Genomic DNA, 18549 nt, shown 5'->3' on the forward strand with positions numbered 1-18549 from the left:
ACCTCCCATGGAGAGGTTTTTCAATTGTCATCTCTGCAAGATGACCCTCTAGCTCTCATCTCTTGAGTTTTAATATTGCATCACCAATAGTCTCTTGGACATTAGTACCCTCTGGAAATCCTATAAGCACCTCAACATGTCCAGAAAAAGAAATCTTTCTCCTTAAACTCATCTCTCCTTTGAACTTCCCTTTCTGTTGCAAGTGACACCATCATTCCACTCATTCATGGTCACAATCTTGATAGCATCCTTGACTTTGCCTTACACTCACAACTTACTCCCTACACCCCCCCACACACTTAGAGATCACTTTAGTGATTCTACTTCCAATCTCTCTTGCATCTGGGCCTATCTGTCCAGCAGATTGAAGGCAGTCCCTGACCTTAGGGGGGTGATAAGCTATGCCTGCAAGCTCCTTCGGAATTGTTCTTGAGAATAACCCACCACCTCTGTGAGTTATTGTAGGACTACATCCTAACTCAACTTCCTAGAGCATTGTTTTATAACATTCCTGACTCCAAAGCCAGTGCTCTATCCACTGTGCCATCGAGATGCCTAGTAGTCAGGAGGATGGGAGTTTGAATCCAGTCTCAGACACCTGACACTCACTAGCTTTGTGACTTTGGTTAAGTCATTTAACCCTGACTGCCTGGCATCCAGTTGTCCTGATCCATATCTGGCCACTGGACCCAGATGTATCTGGAGGAGAAAGGGAAGCTGGGGACTTAGCACAGCTACCCCTCCCCAGCACTTAAATCCAATTCACATCTTTGTCATGGCATCACTTTCCTGATGTCTTCTTCCAAAACAAAGGACTAACATTATTGCAACAGCCCAGCAAGATTGGGAGAGTAGGCCTGATTCTGTCCCTTTGAGGATTATGTGGAAGCTCAGAGAGGCCCAGGAGTCTGGCTAAGATGCCAGGACTTGGACTTTTTTGGCTCCCAGGGTATGGAATAATCCTTTCTTGCCTCCTAGAGATCTGATTCTTGTCTTCAGTCACTTTCTCTCAACTTTTTTAGCACCAGCAATAAAATGAAAGAGCAGAGATGACAGATACATGAGTTTCAAGGGCAATTAAGACTAGATACTAGAGTTGCTCCCATGATAGTCAGGAGTGGTCCCATCAGAGGCATGACCCAATCCAGCAGGCTCTCTGAAGCCAGTCTCCTCATTTTGCAGATCAATGAGTCAACAAACATTACCAATTAGGCACTGGAACAACTCCAGTACAGGGCTAACACACGATTACAATAATACTGCACATTCTTGTTTGGATTTTTTTGGTTATACTTTATTTAAATTTTATTTAATTATTCCAAGTACATGCAAAGATAGTTTTCCACATTGATTCATTTACAAGTTTATGGAGTTCCACAATTCCCCCCCTTCCCTCCCTTCCCTCCCCATGGTGAACAATCTGACATAGGTCGTACACGTACAATCATGCTTTAGATAATTCCATATTAGTCACATTGGGAAAGAGCAATTAGAACTAAGGTGGAAGAAAATCGTGAGAAAGGAAGGAGAAACATAAAAGAAGTTTTTAAAAAAGTGAACAGTGTATGTGGACGCTTAGCTCTAATGCACACTATTGTTGTTCAGTTGCTTCAGTTGTATTTGACTCATTATGATCCCATGTGGGGTTTTCTTGGCAGAAAATGGTTTGTCATGTCCTTCTCCAGCTCATTTGATAGAAGAGAAAGCTGAGGCAAACAGGGTTAAGTGACTTGTCCAGGGTCAAACAGTTAGTTAGTATCTGAAGTCAGATTTAAACTCAGGAAGATGAGTCTTCTTGACTGCAACCAAGCCTGTGACATCTCCACTGTAGCACCATCTAGTAGCCCTGGTAAGTGGGGTTTAGGGTCATTTGAAAGATGGAAATATTTGTGGAAGATCAGGTGATGGAGGATTGTGAAGGGCCTAGAATGTTGGGGAAGAGTTTGAACTTCACTCAGGAGACAGTAGAATGTCACTGAACATTTTGGAGCAGAGGAACATGGACAACTAGGAAGATCATTCTGATTAGTTAGATTATTCAGGAAGGACAGATTGGAGAAAGGGAGATGGTGGAGTGAGAATAGGAAGGTAAAGAAGCCCTTGCAATTGGACCAGCGTGTGGCAATGAACCAGGGACGTGGCAATGGGGAGAGAGAGGAGGAGATGGATCTAAGAGATATTGGAAAACTAGAACTGTTAGGACTTGGCAGATGGCTGGAATGTGAGAGATGAGGAAAAAGATAAGATCAAGCTTAGGAAACCTGAAGCCAGAGTGAAACTTAGACATAGTAAAAGAAGGAAGGAGAAATCATAAGTTGGTTTTTGGACATACTGAGGTTGAGGTGCTGGTTCAACTTTGAAGTGGAGATGTCCTGTAGGCAGCTAGATATGAGGGTCCGGAGGTCAAAAGAGAAGATTTTTAAATAATCACATTGAGGTGATAGCTGATGCCATGAAAATGAATGAGACTGCCAGGAGAAAGATTAAAAAGAGAAGAAGAGAGGACCAAGGAAAAGTTAGGTGGTCACCTGGCCTGGAGGCTAGAAGAACTGAGTTCAACTCTAGCCTCAGACATTTACTAGTTGTGTGAACCTAGGCAAGTCACTTAACCTTTACTTCAGTTTTTTCAACTGTAAAATGGGGATGGATCACAACACCCACCAAGATAAAATTTGTAAAGCACCTGGTGCAGAGTAGGCACTTCAAAAATGCTTGTGTTTTTACTTCTACATTTAGGGAAGTGCCCTATTAAAAGATCAGGAAGAGGAAATGGAACCAACAAAGCTAAAAGCTACCAGGAGGATGAAGGTTGGCAAAAGGCCTCTGGGTGCGATGAATGGGAGGTCAGTGACAGTGTGTCTCATCTGGTACCAGTCCTGAGAGTCTAATAAAAAGAGCTGAGCTTAAGATGAGGGCCCAGGTGCATCCACAGGCATCCACTAGGACCAAGGCACCTCCAGGAGAGCCAAGCTTTAATGAGGGCCCACTTTGTTCAGTATTATGTGCTGAGAGCTTCAGAGAAGACAGAAATGATTGTCACCAGGTCTCCAGGAGCTTGCTCACATGCTACCAGGAAGATAAGAGATGTGAACATTATAAAACAAGCTAGTGACTCAGGATGGAGAAATGGTCTGTGTCATCAGGGTCAAATGTGACCTAAAAGTGTAACAAAGGTGCCTCTCTGGGGTATGGGGCAGGACTTCTTGGACAAAGGCAAAGGTTGAGCTGTGCTTCAAGGAGTCCTGTGACGTGGCTGAATCCTGAAAAGGCTTTGTTTTGTTGTTTTGGTTTTTCTGCCCACCAAAACAGGTAATTCTGGCAGGGCTAAGGGCCCGAGCTTCACAGACTGCACTGGATTTGTAAGGCTTGGATTCATGACAAGAGTATGAAGATTGAGACTGGCAGGAACAGGCACAGCCACATACATTTACAGACAGCACAGAGTCAGTTGCTGCCTCGATCATAAAGACAGGGCATTTGGAATAACTGAGGCCCAGCAGGCTCAAAAACACAAAACTAGTGACTAAGTAAAGCTAGGATTTGAAATCAGTTTTAGGGACCCCAAGTGCAGGGTCCTTTGCACTACACTGCCTCTCTAGCAGCAGTTAGGTGGCAAGCCTGGAGGCCAGAAGACCCATGATCCTGAATTCAAATCTGGCTATGTGACCCTGGGCAAGTCACTTCACGTGGTTTGCCTCAGTTTCCTCAGCTATATAATGAGCTGGAGAAGGAAACAGTAAACCACTCCAGTATCTTTACCAAGAAAACCCTAAATGGGGTCACAGAGTCAGACATGACTCAATAACTGCCTCCCTAATAAACTCTTTCTAAGTGCTGGCTTTCAGAAGGATGTGGAGGTAATTGAAAGGACCCTCCTGGGTCCATTCAAACATTGCCATACCATCTTCTGAGCAACTTCAGTTCTACTCCTTCCTCCCCTCCTTGTTCAAATGTGCTTTAACTTGGTAGGGTTGGGGGTTTTAGATCATATATCCAGAGCTGGAAGGGACCTTAGAACATCGATTCCAAATCCTTCCATTTGGAAGAGGAAACTGAGACCTAGGAGGTTCAGTGACTTGCCCAGCTCAGATTCAAAGTCAGGTCTCTCCTGACTCCTAGACCCACAGCATTGTGACAGAAGAAGGAATTGTAATTTCGGAGTCTGTTACACTGATCTAGCTTTAAATACCATCTTGAACACTTAAGTTGAGGGTGACCCTGGGCCTCACTCAATGGACTGATGAGGATCTACGGCTTATAATATCTACTTCACAGAATGGAACTTCTAATGGCTAGAGCAATGAGAACTCTCATTCCAAAGGGAATTCGAGAAATGCTTTGGGGGCCCTATGGAGAAAGAAGAAACAAAGACACTTTGGTGGTGACAGCTGTCCAGGAATATGTCTGCCCCAAACAGTTCCCTTTAAGACCCAGACAAACCCAATTCCTGCAGAAGGCTGCAGTGGTCTATCATGGCTTCTCTGAATTGGTAGGGGATAGGAGGACCAAAAGGGGTGAGTCAGAATGAGGTGGAAGTTTTGGAGGCCTGAGGATACCCAAGTGGTAGTCTGGGTTTAGGGATTTTATGGACTTCTGACTACTTGGTGGATGTAGTGTAGTAACTGGGCTTCAACGAGCAGCAAAGTCTTCCTTTATAAAGACCAAGAAGGAAAGCGAGTGTTGACCTAGAGTCAACAAACACAACTACTGAAATAGACTTCATTGGCTATGGTTCCACTTTTGGGATCAGCAGCTCACCACCACTGCCATATACCTTGCCCTCAACTTCTGCTTTGGACCCCTTAACAACCATTGGGAGGAGAAGCCTAGGTCAGATTATTCTGGCTCGGTGAACCTAGAGTGTCTGGCTCCACTTTGAATAATTTTTGCTCTAAGGACCTCAACCACATCAGCACTGGCACCAGGTTGCTAAGTGGCATTACCATCTCTGGGATTCCTGAAACAATGTTCCTGTATCTCTTGGGGTCCCAGTTCCCCAAAGATTGGATAGCTCTGTAAAATGAGTGGTTAAAATAGATAGCTCCAGCAATGCTATTCTAAGACCCAAGTCCTTTCCTTTCTTTGGGTCACAGTTCCCTCTGTACAATGAAACTAGGTCATGTCAAAGGGCCCTTTCAATCCTTAAGTCCTACGGACAACTAATGCTAACATGAACCAAAGTTTGCTTGGGACAGCATTTATTTCCTACTGAGATTTTTTTTTTAGTACATTCAGTCTTCTGGATGTCAGCTCAAGAGCTGAGTCCAGGTATTTCAAAAGTCCTGGAACTTGTGTTATAAATTCCTTCTTCCAGCACACATGTTAAACCATGGTACTCATCCTCCCCACCAGAAGTTTAATAATGGCACACAGAGGTTCATCTTGGGCCTGGCCCTGTGTAGGAATGAGACCATTTTGGATTTTTCTTTTCAAGATTTCATGATTTGCCATAGGTAAGTAGTTCATCATCAACTGACCCATCTAGAATTATAATATGCTGGACATGTCAAGCACCAAATAATGAAATAAAACATTTAATTGCTATTTTAACATATAAGTAATGACTTATTACTGCTGAGAGTCATTCCTGAATCAGTTGTCTGTAATACAGTCAAAACTAAGTGACTAGCTAGAATCCAAGTTAAAATTAATACAAAAACCAGCAGAAAATGAGGAAAAAGACATAGCATGCAATTAAACAATTCCAATCAGACTTAAACAAGTTGACTCTAAAAAATGAGAAATGAATGGAGGACAGGACATTGACGATCATGATAACAATTTCATAGTTTAACCAATGTAAATCAATTGCCATAATTATGAGTTTCCAAAGATCCCGAAAACTGCCTTAGTCAACAATACTTGATCCATTTGCTGGGTGGAGGGATATGGCAGACAACAACAGTACTCATTTAGAATATAAACAAGTTTGTAAAAAGCTTACAGAAGCAGATGGCAGGACATCGTGGACAACATCATCTCATAAAATCGTAGGAAGCAGCGGAAGGTTGAATACATGTTGATGAGAGACCTAATAGGCATCCATCCTCAGGGCATAGAAGGATGAAGACAAAAAAAAGATCAAAATTGGGAGATGTCTGCAAGAATCTTGAATACATTTTTTTCATTATCAAGGGAGCATAAATATGTGGACTTTAAGAGTACATGGGGACTTAGAAATGGCAATTCAAGAAAACAAGGAAGAGAAAATCAGTGGGTGGCATTGGAGGGCCCTGAGAAATCGATTCTCAAGATGTCTGAAAAGGAAGATGGCTAAAGCATGGGAAAATATCTCAAATTCTATTACTAAAAAAGGAAGAAGGGGACCGAGGGAATATCTGTAACTACCTCCCCCGCCTATATAAAATTTTCTAAGAATATTCTACATACACATTGAGTGAATACTTAATTCAAGTTATTAGAAATCAGTAAGCAGGTTTTCATAAACGAAATTCCATATACTATCTTCACTATCACACAAATGACTGAGTGCAGGAGATTCCACTGTGCTTACTATTTATCGAATAAAAGAAGCTTTTTGATTTGGTAGAACAAAACAACTCCTTAAAAGCTCTCCTCCAATTTGGCTCCTCTGTGTATATCAATGGTATATACGTTGTCCTCTGAAACATGAGACAGAACCTTGTTCTAAGGCCCACTACTTAGGAATCTATCAAGTGAGGCATCAAGTGGGAAAATGTGTGCTTGACAAACCTATCTGCTACTGTCCTGGAGAAGATCCAATGCAGGGTCCAGATCGCAGAAGGATTCTCTAGAAATGGCGATGTCCTCTAGATGCTTCCATTCCACTGATTGCTGTGAAACTCAGAACAATGCACAGTAGATCCTCCTAAATGAGGACCATAAATTCCTTAAAAGAGTCAGGCCTAACACCCCCCTATAGCAGAAAAAACCAAATGAATGAAGATTGCTTATTGTCTAGAAGATGAGATGTAACTAAACGGACAGTATACAGAACTTGTCCACCAGTAGACATCTGGGATAGACATTGCAAGTGGATGATGAATCAGGCCCAGAATCAAATAAGAGGAAGAAAACAAGTTGAAATGCCTTTGTGCGGCTGCCAAGTTCTTTGAATGACACCAAACTTCTCCTTGAAACAAATTTAAGTCCTATCTATTTAACAGCAACATTCTTCTGGGGATGCACTGCTGAGAAGCAGAATAGGATAGTCACCAGAGAAGTCATATTGAAGGTCATCCAGGGGACAAGAGAAAGGCTCCTGATAAGCCTGAGCAGGGTCCAAAACATTCCAAGCAAGCCATTATGGAGTGAGGCATCATCAAGAAATGTCTGATTCCAAAAGATAGGTCTGTCACATAGCGAGAGCAAGAGACAACTAGCAGGCAGCTTCAAGAGTATCCTCTTGATGTCCAAAGAACCCAAGGAAGGATCCTCAGTGATCTTGGGAAAGAGACGCTGGAAGGAATGACCATACTGATGAGATGACAGATCCTGGAGGAATAAAAGTGCTGTGCACCATAAGCAATTAAAATGCCAGAGATGAGGGTCTGAGACAGCTCTCCTTTCTCTACAAGATATGGCAAATAGTTCTGCAAAGCTGTAAGTGAAACGGAGTATCTCTGCAAGATATCAGCTATGAGTTATCGAACAAAGCTCTTAGAGGAGCTACAAGGGAAGAATTTTTGACCTCAATGGACTTAAGGTGAAGGAAAGAGGTGGGAATCAGAGGCACCAGAAGAAGTCCCAGGATCTCACGTCCTTGTCATAACCTCCATGTGGGACCAAAGCAAGTGCTGGTGAGACCCCTAAGGCACTGTTATTATTTGAAAACTGCTTCAAGTAGTGCCTGAGAAACAGTCTGTGATGGCTGGCCTTGGGTGTCCACCAGAGTTCAGTTATGGCCCTGTTGCTGATTCCTGAAAATGATGCCAAGAGGCAGGGAAAGTCTTGGCCCCTGGTGTCTGTCCTTTTATAAGTGTCATGGTGCCCAAAGTACTTGGAGGGTAGAAGGGGGTTGTCACCAGGACTGGAGGAAAGCACCAGTGGCTGCAAGTCTAGGGAATTCACTGACCCAACTCCTCAGATCTTCCATGGCCAAACGACTTCGGTCAAGCCTAGCCCAGGAAAGGGCTTGCTTCCTTGGAGGTTTAAGTAATACACGGGAATTAATTTTGTAAGAGACAATCAATACAACTATCACTATTTCAGAGCCATTTTTCATTGCCTTTCTCTTTCCACTTGGGAATGTCTAGGAAACCAAGAGTCTCTCTGCTCAACAGCTCTGTCAGCTCATCAGCTAGGTTACAAGTGCACACTTAATCTTTTGACACTTTATTAAATGCACAGCAAGATGAACTGTCTCTAGTGTCATTGTACACAGGAGGGAGGAGGGCAGGGGGTGGGAACCTGTACAACTTTCCTTTGGAGGCGAAGATGCAAGCCCCTCTGGTCCTATTTCTTCAGGCTGAGATTAACCCATGTTCTGCCGGTTGCCATAACCCCGTGGGTGTGTGTCTTTCCAGTCATCCCAATTACGCCTTTTGTGTAGCGAGTCTTCCTCATCCTCTTCTGACTTTGTTTCCTGATCCTCTTCTTGTTCTGCCTTCTGACTGAAGTTCACTAAAAGGGGCAAAGGGAGGAAGAAGGGGCTACCATCAAGGCAAAGCTGAGCAGAACTCCCCTGAAATTCTTGGGTCCTTGTTCCATTCTGAAGGTGCAGGAGGTGGGGGAGGGAGGAGGGGAGATGAGGTGAGGGACGGGAGTTCAAGCACATTAGGGGCTCTCTATAGAGGGTAAATAACAGCCACAGGGGACACCCCCAAATTGGCTCATGTGGACAAAAGTTCGCCAGAGCTATTCTTAGTCCAGAAATTCCAGGCAGCAGGCCAAAGTCCAGGAAAATACAGAACTAAAAGCTAGCATCACAAGCATCTGTGACGAAGTTAAGGGGAAGAGGTGGGCATCAGAGGAACTGCAGGGGACAGAGATGCCGTTTATTCTTTTAGTGAGCTCAGGGTGTTCAACCTGCCCTCAGATCATCCCATTAAATGGCTGGACCAAGTGGTGCTAGGATATCCATGGGGCTCAACAGAGAATGTGTGGATCACAGCGATCAAGTTAGCAAGGCTCCAGGTTGAGCCACAGCACCTGGCACAGGGTGAATGCCTAAGAGAAAGGAAGGCAACTGCTCACCTGTTTAGGATTTGGAAGGGAAACCGCATTCTCCTGGCTGCCCACAGCTTGCCCATGCTCCCCATACTGCTTCCTAAGGTGGTCATTCAAATAAGGGGAGGGCCCCCAGGTCTGAGAAGGTCAAGTTCGTCTTGTCATCTTTTTTCTGTTTCTAAAGCCCAAGCATAAATGTCTATCTCTCCCGCTGGCTATCACTTGAAACAACATGGAGCAGGAGAATCACATTCTCCTGACCACTTCCCAAGCCGTTTCCTTTAATGCTTGAACACCCAGGCTAACGATGGCTTGCCAACTGAGATGTACCTGTTGAATTCTTGAATGTGTCCCATTTCTGGCGTTGCTCATACCAGTCAGTCACTGTCATGGATGCCAGGCTGGGATAACCAGAGCCAAATACCCTGCAGGAAGCATATGAGCAAGAGAGTTCAACCAAAACAGCCCCTTTCCTTCGGTGCCAAGCTCACTGAGGGAGTCTCACCCATGGAAAGCTTGGAAAAGATATGCCACCCCAGGATAGGCAAACTGGGGTTCCATTAGGAGCAGAAGCCTCTTCCAGGGAGGGAAGTCAGTCTAAGAACACAGTAGAAGGAATGTGGCTGACCAATGCCCAAATGAGGCTTTTCTGTGGGTTAGGTCCCCATGCCCCCAGCCAGGCCCAGAGGAAGCTCCACAAACTGTTCTTCTCATCTATGAGCCTTAGCAAGGGAACGCTGTCCTGAGGGCTCAAAGTGAAATTCTCAAGGAATGAGTGGGCTTAAGGTTTGCGGCTGAAGAGAAAGATCCCAGTGAAGAGAGGAAACACTGACTCTCAGAGAAGGGCCCTCAGAAGGCACTTAGGCCAATCTCAAATCAAAAGATGAATATTACCTCACGAAATGCTCCCTTCCCTGCCCTCAGGTTCTGAGGGACAAGTCTTGGTAGAAGTTTTTACTTCTTTACCTCCCTCTCTTTTAAGTCTCCTTTAAGGGGGAAATTGTCAGTGGAACAGACTGAGAAGAGGTCAATTTCCACAGGGTAGACTGTCACTTTTCCACGACGTTCATCAGGTTTGAAACATGTATCTGCCATATCAGCCTGATGGCAGAAGACTCATAAGGCAAGCTCCCTTCCAGGTAGCTACTTACTTGGCCTGGGTAGCATCCCGAGTGAGAACAAAAGGTCTAAATGGAGGTATGATCTGTGGAGGGATCTGAGAAGTTGATGCCTGAAAAGGAAAAGGGATAACAGAGGTTAGCTGCCCCTACCCCCACAAAAGTTCTGAGTGTTGTTGGAATCTCAGAAAATCATTGATTACAATCAAGTCACTCAGTATCACTTCCTGTTCTCTATCTCCTAGAAACAGCAGTAACAGACTAGGAGGGGCAGGCAGCACAGGAAAGTTCTCACTGGAACCATCTTTCCGCAGTCTGCTTTTAAAAGCTACCACTTGGAGAAGATGATTCCAAAACTTATCTCCATTTCTAACCTATTTCCTAATTCTGGAATTTAAGACCCTCCTCTCTGCCCAACATCTAGTCCTTCCTTGTCCCTCTAAGTCCAGTCAGTGTTTGTCACACTCCATTATCAGGATGAGCTTCAAAATATGCCTCCAGTGATTCTCACATTGTACCCCACAAAGAAACGGTGGCGCTCACAGCATCTCTAGCACCTACTGCAATCAAAGATGTTGTGCTTCATTTCTGTCAACTCTATCACTTCCAGAGCCAATCCCAACACTACACAGGGGACTAGGGGTCTGGGGCAAGAGAAAACCATAGATGAGTCCTTGAACTTGAAACCTCCAAACTCACTGTTTTAGGTGACCTTTCGAGAGGCTTTTCAGAGAACTTGTTAATTCCTTGATTGCTGAACAAGCAGCTCTAGAATGAATTCTAACAAAAGTCAGAAAGTCATTTAGAGCAAAGAACTTCCAGGTTAATTAATGTGAACCAGATCAGGAAAGAGAAAGAAAAGTCACTACCTATTGGGGAAGGGAGAGGAGGGGGAGGCAGGAGGAGGAGTCTCAAAGTAATTAATGATTTTTGAAGGCAACCCAGCAATGTTCAACTCATGCAGTAATCAAAAGAAATGTCAATTGCCTCACTCACTAGGCCTCAATTTTTAAAAATTAGTGAAAAATAACTGAACTGTGAGGGTTTCCCCACTAATATATCTTGTCCCTTTAGGGAAAATAAAACCCCTAATTCTATGATCTTATGATTCTGTAGCTCCACGGCATCCATTTTAGGATGAGGCGTCATATATTGTAAATGGATAAAAGCAGGCACAGTTGACTGCACACCAAACAGATCTCCTGGTTTTCTTCCTTCCTTCTCTCTTCTGCACCACCTCTCTCCCCTTCCCATCCTGTCTCCATTATATTACTCATGATTCTTCTGCATCCTCCTCCCCTACTGTGGGTCACAAAACACATCTAGAAATAGGTCAGACACTTGGAAGAATTATGAAACATGACTCCAAGGCAACTACTTTAAGGACAGGAGCTACGTCAGCACCTCGGATAGAGCAGGCATTCCAGGGGAGCTTGAATGATCAGTGAATTGGATTCAACCAACTATCTGCTGCCTGGCAGTTGAAGCCAAAATGGCAGCACTGGGTGAACCTGTTGGGCAGATTCTCAGATTTCCCACAAGTTTATTACTAAGGTGACAAGCAAGAAAGGCCTGGGTTTTTCAAGTCTGCAAGGTGGCCTGGTGGGACCCACCTAGCTTAACAATGACAATGGATATTTGATTATGAAAATTGAGACTGGAATCTAATTTGAGGAATTCTCTCTGGAGATTCAAAGTCATCATGTTGCACACACTTTTAGAAACCCCCAGAAGTACAGCTCTGCTCCTACCTGTTTGCTTATGTCTCGAGTTTTCAGGATCGCAATTTCTTGGTCGATGCTCTCGATCTCCTCCAAACTGATAGTGACCCACTTCTGTAAGTGAAGCAGGTAATATTCTCGGACTTGTTCCTCATCTGCTCGGCCATTTTCCACAGCAGATTCCAGAGCTGCCAACTTGTTCTCCAGTTCCTTCTTTTGCTTGTACCTGTCCCACATAATTCAATCCCACAAACACTGATGAAGTGTCTACTGTGAGTCTGGTCCTGTTCTAAGGGCTAGGGGTACAAAGAAAGGCAAAAAAAGAAGTCCCTTTCTGTTCCTAAATAGGAGATGGATTTTGGTGTCAGAGGGATCAATGCCAAAGACTCAGTGACTGAAGCAATCCAGGTACCATTTCCTTTGGAAGAGAAAGCAAATCTCCTAAGAAGGCTTACTTGGATACCTCAAAAGGGAGGCTCCCCCCCAAAAAAGAAGACTGGAGTAAGCTCATTGACATTTTCCTGAGTATGATTAATATGACAAGGTCAAGTACTATATAAATACTCAATATAATCTTTCTCTTTCTCAAGAACAAGCAAGCCTAGAAAGCCAATGATGCACTATCCTGCTATGGTAAGGTTGTCAGGTCTTAAAAGTCAGAATTCCCTTGAGTCTCAAGAAAGGAAGAGATTACTAAAGAGGGTTAAGAATGGAAGCTGGGGGGGGGGCAGCTAAGTGGCGCAGAGGATAGAGCACCGGACCTGGAGTCAGGAGGACCTGAGTACAAATCTGGCCTCAGACACTTAATAATTACCTAGCTGTGTGGCCTTGGGCAAGTCAATTAACCTCACTGCCTTGCAAAAAAAAAAAAAAGGATTAAAGCTATGAGAAGAGACAAAAAAAAATCTGTTCTCAGAAGTTATCTTTAAATTATTAGCTCGATCTGTGATCAATATAATCCAATTTTCCTCCACAATGCAGAATGCCCCCTTAGATTTCCATTTGGGAATGAAGCCACTTTATTTCCCACGGAATCTTAATAATTGGTTGGGACCTCGGAGACCGAGTTCAACTTTCCACCCATGCTGCACTACCAACATGCACAACATCTCCAACAGGTGGTCCTTTATTCACTTACTAGACAATGTCATGATTGGGAGCTGGTCAGTCCACAAGTAAATGTCTCTGCACCCAGACACCAGGCACTATGCTGTGCTCTGCTCAATAGTACTTAACATGTATCAACATTTGACCCTGACCACAACTCTTAGAGGTAGGTGGTATTATTACTGTCATTTTACAGCTGACAAACTGAGGCAGACAGAAATTAAATAACTTGTCTAGTATCATACAGCTAATAATTATTTGAGACTAAATTTGAACTCAAGTCTTTCTGATTCCAGGCCCGGTGCTCTAGCTAGCCCCTGTGGCATCACTTAGCTGCAACCTGAAATCTGCTTTTTCTTTTAGTTCCATTTGAAATGTTCAGAATAAATATTCCAAACGTTCAGCAAGTTGGATATTAGCATCTTCCAGGTGCCAAACACTGTACTAGGTACATACAGACATACCTAGAAATTAGCTCCAGCCTAGAGGAGCTGACATTCTGGTGAGGGAATATAACACATTTGTTGGTAAGGAAATATCCAGGAGTAAATAAGTAAATACATATTCGGGGAGAGAGTGTGATGGAACTAACCATACTGAGACGATCTGGGAAGACCTCTTAATGAGGCCAGCTCTTGAGTCACATATATGACCTTTTGAGATCTCAAGTCATCAAACTGCTTCATGATCTTTTTCTAGGCTAAACAGTCCCGGATCTTTGAATGATGGCTCACAACATGACTTCCAAACTCTTCGTCATACTGATCACTCTCCACTGGCTGCCTGTTAAAACAGGGTAACCAGACACATATGATGTATACAACTAGGCTCAATGATATAATCTTGGGATCCATGGATGCTCTTTAAGGCAACATATGTTATGGGATTTCAATGGTGACACATCTGACCAGACCCAGAGAGGGTCTCAAAACAACACAGGCACTTGGCCTGCCACCTGGACCTTCTTAAGTAAAGTGGCTTCTTCCCATGAAAGGTATAGACCCCAGAATTTCTGCTATCTAACAGGACACCCTGGAGAAGCAGTTTTGTACATACCAAAGAGCTCACCAGGCTTTTGGAAAAAGGAGGAAAGGGTTTCATTTCTAGTGGCTATACTGACATAGACTGCTCCGGTCACTCTCCCATTCCCACACTACATCTCAAGTAACATGAAAGAGGCAAGGCCCTTTGTGGACAAACCCTCTGTTGTCCCCAAATCACCACAAAGCCCCAAGAAGTGAGGGTGCTTCCTGAACTTTAATTTGAAATGTCACTTACCCCTGAGATTTCTCTGTAGCCGATATTCTAAAAAGTGAGGAAGGCTAAAAGCCATTATGTTACAGCTCATGTTATAGGAATGGTAGCATCCCTGTGCAGCTGGACTTTGGTGCAGTGATGAGAGAGCTAAGCCTTGAGTCAGGAAGACCCAAGTTCAAATCCAGCCCCAGACACTAACTGGGATCAATTCACTTTACCTCTGTCTGCATCAGATCCTTCCTTCCAGTAAAATGGAGATAACAGTAGCACCTAGCTCAAGAGATTAGAAAAATGGAAACAGAGTAGCAACTTCAGTAACAATTGTATCTTAACGGCTGGTAGATTTCAAAAAACCTAGATACATAAACTTTCAAACTTTTTAACTACATTGCAACTAAGGCTCTTGGGCTCCTACAGCCAGGGCCTTTGATCTCAAGGGCAAACTGTCAGCCCAACCTCCAATAAAGGCATCATCCCCAAGTCATTTCATTGACTTCAGTGCATGGTTAACTACTCAAGCTGATCATCTGCTCACCAGAGGTCCTGCCATGGCACAAGCTTGGACAAATGCTGACATGGGTCTATCAGCCAAAGGCCAGATGAATTCTGGAGAGCTGGGGATGCCACTCTCTTATGTAACATAAGTCTGGCAATCCCAGTTGATGGGAATCCCCATAATTGATAAAATCAAAGACTTGACTGAGGACAAAAACAAGAGTAGGTTTGGTAAGAATGGTAGAAATGATCAGAAGCTAATGATAACTAGGTAAAGGAAATAAAAAAGGGCTTTAAAAAGCTACACTGGGGATGACGATTATAGAGAGAATTGCTCCCTGACATGATTAGACAATTATTTTAATGGGCAATCAATAAGGAGAACTAGTGGACTGATTCTGCTTCTATCTGTTTTGTTAAGGATTCTGAAAGTGAAGAACCACAAATGGACTATAATCACTTGCTCATTAATCTGTGATAGCTAGGACAAATCACCTAAGCTCTCTAAAATGAACTCATTGGACTAGATACTCTCCAAGATCGTTTCCACTTTTTAAACCACAATTTCTAGACTCTGAGGGGTAGAATAAATTGGGGAATTAAAATGAAAGATCCAAATGAAGAGAAGGTACAGCTCCAACTAGCTGCTTTTTCAAGGACTTCCAGACAGCAGGGCTTGAAAATTACCATCCAGGGCACTGAAAGAACTAGGAGATGATCTTGGAAAACTGAAAAACAGAATAGGCATCTCGAGGCTGGAAAAGGGCAAATGGTACCCTGATTTAGGAAAAGGGGAAAAATATGGCTTTATTTGCAAACTAAAGGCTGGTAAGCTTGAGTTTGATTCCAAAAACATTTTAGAATGTATTGTGAAAGATTTGTGAACATTTAGAAAGAGAAAGATGACCCTTAAGAATCTACAGGATGAAAACATAAAATTTAGAGGATGATAAAAAGACTGGGCAAGACAAATACCACACTGGATGGTCAATTCAAGTTAACCAGCATTTATTAAACATCTATGTGCCAGACACTGTGCTTAATGGGGAAAAATGAAAATCAGTCCCTGCCCTCAAGGAGCTTACAATGTAATCAGACAGGGTAGAATGATAAGTAACAGTTGTCAGAGGAGAGAAAGGAGCATATACAAGAGATGTTGCAGAGACAGAAACTGATGGAACCTGATAACCAATTGGATACTGGTGAGGGAGGAGGGGTAGAGTTAGCTGGTGAGAGATTGAAGGCCTGATGATGACTCTTGGGTTTTGAGCCTGGGAGATTGGGAGGATAGTGGTGATGCCCTTGACAAGGAAGAGGGGAAAGTCTGGGTGGAATTGAAAATATCTGCAGGATCTCACTAAACTGAGATGTCCAATAGGCAGTTAGAGACACAAAGTGGAGTTCAGGAGAGAGGGCAGGCCTAGATAAATAGATCTGAGAATCAGCTTCCAAGCTGATAACTGAATCTATAGAAGTTGACATCTCCAAGAGAAATAGTATAGATGAAAAAAAGGGTAGTCCAGAAACATGAGATGAATTTGGGGCCCCATTAGGGAAAATGTGCTAGGGAAGACCATGAAGCAGAAAGCTTCCTAAGGAATAAATGATTGGAAGGCCTAACAAAGGTCAATAAGGGAGCCATCTTTCTCAAATTGTCTACCAGCACTCAGAGGTTCTTGCCACTATGACAGGAACAAAAATTTGATGAAATCCATAATCATTGTCACTTAAGGAAAGGAGGGGAGTTGGAAAGTATTGTAGCAAAATTTCTAAGTTGCCCAATTACTCCTTGGTTGAAGCACATGCTTCTTATGTCTGAAACATCAGGCAAAATGGTAGCAGTTATATGTGCCAAAAGTTCTGGCCATAACAGTCTATCAAGACATGGGTAGAGCAATATAGCAAACCTTATCAGGAAGGATGAAAAATTTCAAGTGGTAGAGAAGCCCATCATAGCCAACACTGCAGTTTCAAGAACGTACCTAATATAGACATGTTTCCACAAAAGAAAAACTCAACCTCTGGGACCCTATCTGAAGTCCCCTTCAAGTTAGACTGATGAGGTATTCCTAGATCTTAAGAATGAGAAAGGACCCCAGAGGCCATTTAGTCTAATCCATATCTGAGGAATCCTGTCTATATGATATACGACCATCCCCAAGAATTCACAAAGTCTCATATTACTTTTTTGTTACCAAATTTCAGAACATCATCATGTGTTAGTAGTGGGAAACTTCCATTTTTTCAGATGAAGAAATCAAGTCAGAAAGAGTGATTTGTTCAAGGCTTCAAAGAATAGGTATTCGTTTTGGAAGCAGAAATTAGTTCTGAATTCAAGTTCCCAGTAGACCGCTAATTCATACGTTTGGGGAGTCTCCTCTCTTCTCTAGCCACCTACACCACGAAATGATCGCACTAGTTGACCAAAGGCACTGGTATTCTTTTCCCTAGGCCTTGGTTTCCACGATGGGGGCAAAGGGACTCATCTCAACAAAGGCAGTAGCTTCTGGTAAGTCTTCGAGATCTCAGATTCCGTGCGGAGGAACTCCCTTCGCAGGAAGTTCCTCTTTTGGGTCTCCCCCCAAATAGGCATCACCCCATAGAACTCCGTGAAATCCCCGCCGCTAACTTACCTCTCTATTTTGGCTTGTCTGTGGGATGCCATAGCAACGAGGATCTGCTGGCTCCCGGTGGGTCCTTCTAGCGATTTTTTCATAGAGGTGCCGTCATGGTTTACGGGAAGGTCAAACTTGGCGATCTGGTAGTTCTTACACTGCTTTAAAAAGTCCACGAAGTAGGCCCGGGCCGATTGGACTTGCTCCAGTCTTTGGCTTAAGTTGACCAATTTCAAGGTGAAGGCCCCCCGGAGAGCGGGGACCAGGAGATACTTGAGATCGGAGGATGCGATCTCCTCCAGATCTTCATTAGAGCTGCAGGAGAAAGAGCAGTGCAAGATGAGGCCTAGCGCCAGCCCCGATTCGCCCGGGATTCCCAGGGCCAGCGGCAGTCCAGAACGGAGCCCCCGGCGCGCGGCCCCGCTGGATTTCTGGCCAGCCGCGGGCGCAGCCGCCCCGGGCTCGGCCCGGGCCGTGCCCCAGGTGGCCCCGTCCCCGCCTGCTTCTCACCTGAACAGGTCAAGCTGCGCCATCATGCGGGAAGCTTTCTCCAGGCTCTCCAAACCCTGCTTCACCTTTTCCTGAATGAACCTCGAGTTCGTCGACTCCTGAGTATTCTCGACTTCACTGAGCAGGCGGCGGCTGGACTCCAGCAGCTGCGACAAGCGCGGTCCTGCCACCTCCTCATCATCTTCAGGAGCCGCCGCCACCGCCTCCGCCATCTTGGGGAAGGACGGAAGCCGCAAGTCTCTACTTCCGGTGACAGAGGGCAGCCACTTCCCGGCTGCACCGGAAGGGCCGCCATGTTGTCCTCTTCTTCACAGCCAGGGGCGGGAGATGGGGCCGGCCTCCTTCCCTCCACGCCCCCGCCCGCCCGCCCGCCCGGCCCTCCCCGCGCTCCCCGCCCGCCCCGCCCTCCCGGCCCTCAGCAGCCTCCCCGCCCTGCCCGCCCTGCCCGCGCTGCCCGCGCTGCCCGCCCTTCGCCTGTCGGCCCCGCCACCGCCAACGCCTCCGCCCTCCCCGCAGTCCGGCCCGGGGTCCCGGCTCCCGCCTTGCCCCGCCCCGCGGACACGGCCCCGGGTTGGC

General features: G+C 44.7%; 2 protein-coding genes across 7 annotated transcripts in view; both read right to left on the reverse strand.

The window, feature by feature from the left end:
• Positions 1 to 6032, reverse strand: part of DGAT2L6 (diacylglycerol O-acyltransferase 2 like 6) — a 48223-nt gene extending 42191 nt beyond the window's left edge. For all 4 annotated transcript variants that reach the window (XR_012472606.1, XR_012472605.1, XM_074207439.1 and 1 more), the window contains exon 1: positions 5945 to 6032. The gene's annotated coding sequence lies outside the window, so the exon portion shown is untranslated. The remainder of the gene's footprint in view (positions 1 to 5944) is intronic.
• Positions 1389 to 18245, reverse strand: IGBP1 (immunoglobulin binding protein 1). Of its 3 annotated transcripts, XM_074207443.1 has the most exons (7): positions 17974 to 18245; positions 17482 to 17778; positions 12020 to 12215; positions 10302 to 10381; positions 9481 to 9575; positions 9178 to 9250; positions 8454 to 8604 (listed from the first exon to the last, which is right to left on the reverse strand). In XM_074207443.1, exons 1-7 carry the CDS (start codon positions 18183 to 18185, stop codon positions 8544 to 8546), a joined length of 1014 nt encoding a protein of 337 aa, XP_074063544.1. In that variant the 5' UTR covers positions 18186 to 18245; the 3' UTR covers positions 8454 to 8543. The 3 variants fall into 3 exon arrangements, with proteins under 3 accessions (XP_074063542.1, XP_074063544.1, XP_074063545.1); XM_074207441.1 differs by lacking the exon at positions 9178 to 9250 and having other exon boundaries at positions 1389 to 8604; positions 17974 to 18235; XM_074207444.1 differs by lacking the exons at positions 8454 to 8604; positions 9178 to 9250 and adding an exon at positions 8611 to 9150 and having other exon boundaries at positions 17974 to 18243.
• Positions 18246 to 18549: the final 304 nt, after the last annotated feature.

This window comes from Macrotis lagotis, chromosome X (genome assembly GCF_037893015.1).
Source record: "Macrotis lagotis isolate mMagLag1 chromosome X, bilby.v1.9.chrom.fasta, whole genome shotgun sequence".
NCBI lineage: Eukaryota > Metazoa > Chordata > Mammalia > Peramelemorphia > Peramelidae > Macrotis > Macrotis lagotis.

Excerpts from the sequence above, each read along its gene's own strand:
- IGBP1 (XM_074207441.1), bottom strand. The coding sequence starts at position 18,185 with ATGGCGGAGGCGGTGGCGGCGGCTCCTGAAGATGATGAGGAGGTGGCA. Across the intron at positions 17,779-17,973 it reads GCGCAGCTTGACCTGTTCAG|CTCTAATGAAGATCTGGAGG; the intron begins GTGAGAAGCAGG and ends TTTCTCCTGCAG. Across the intron at positions 9,576-10,301 it reads CGGGATGCTACCCAGGCCAA|GGTATTTGGCTCTGGTTATC; the intron begins GTAAGTAGCTAC and ends TGCTTCCTGCAG.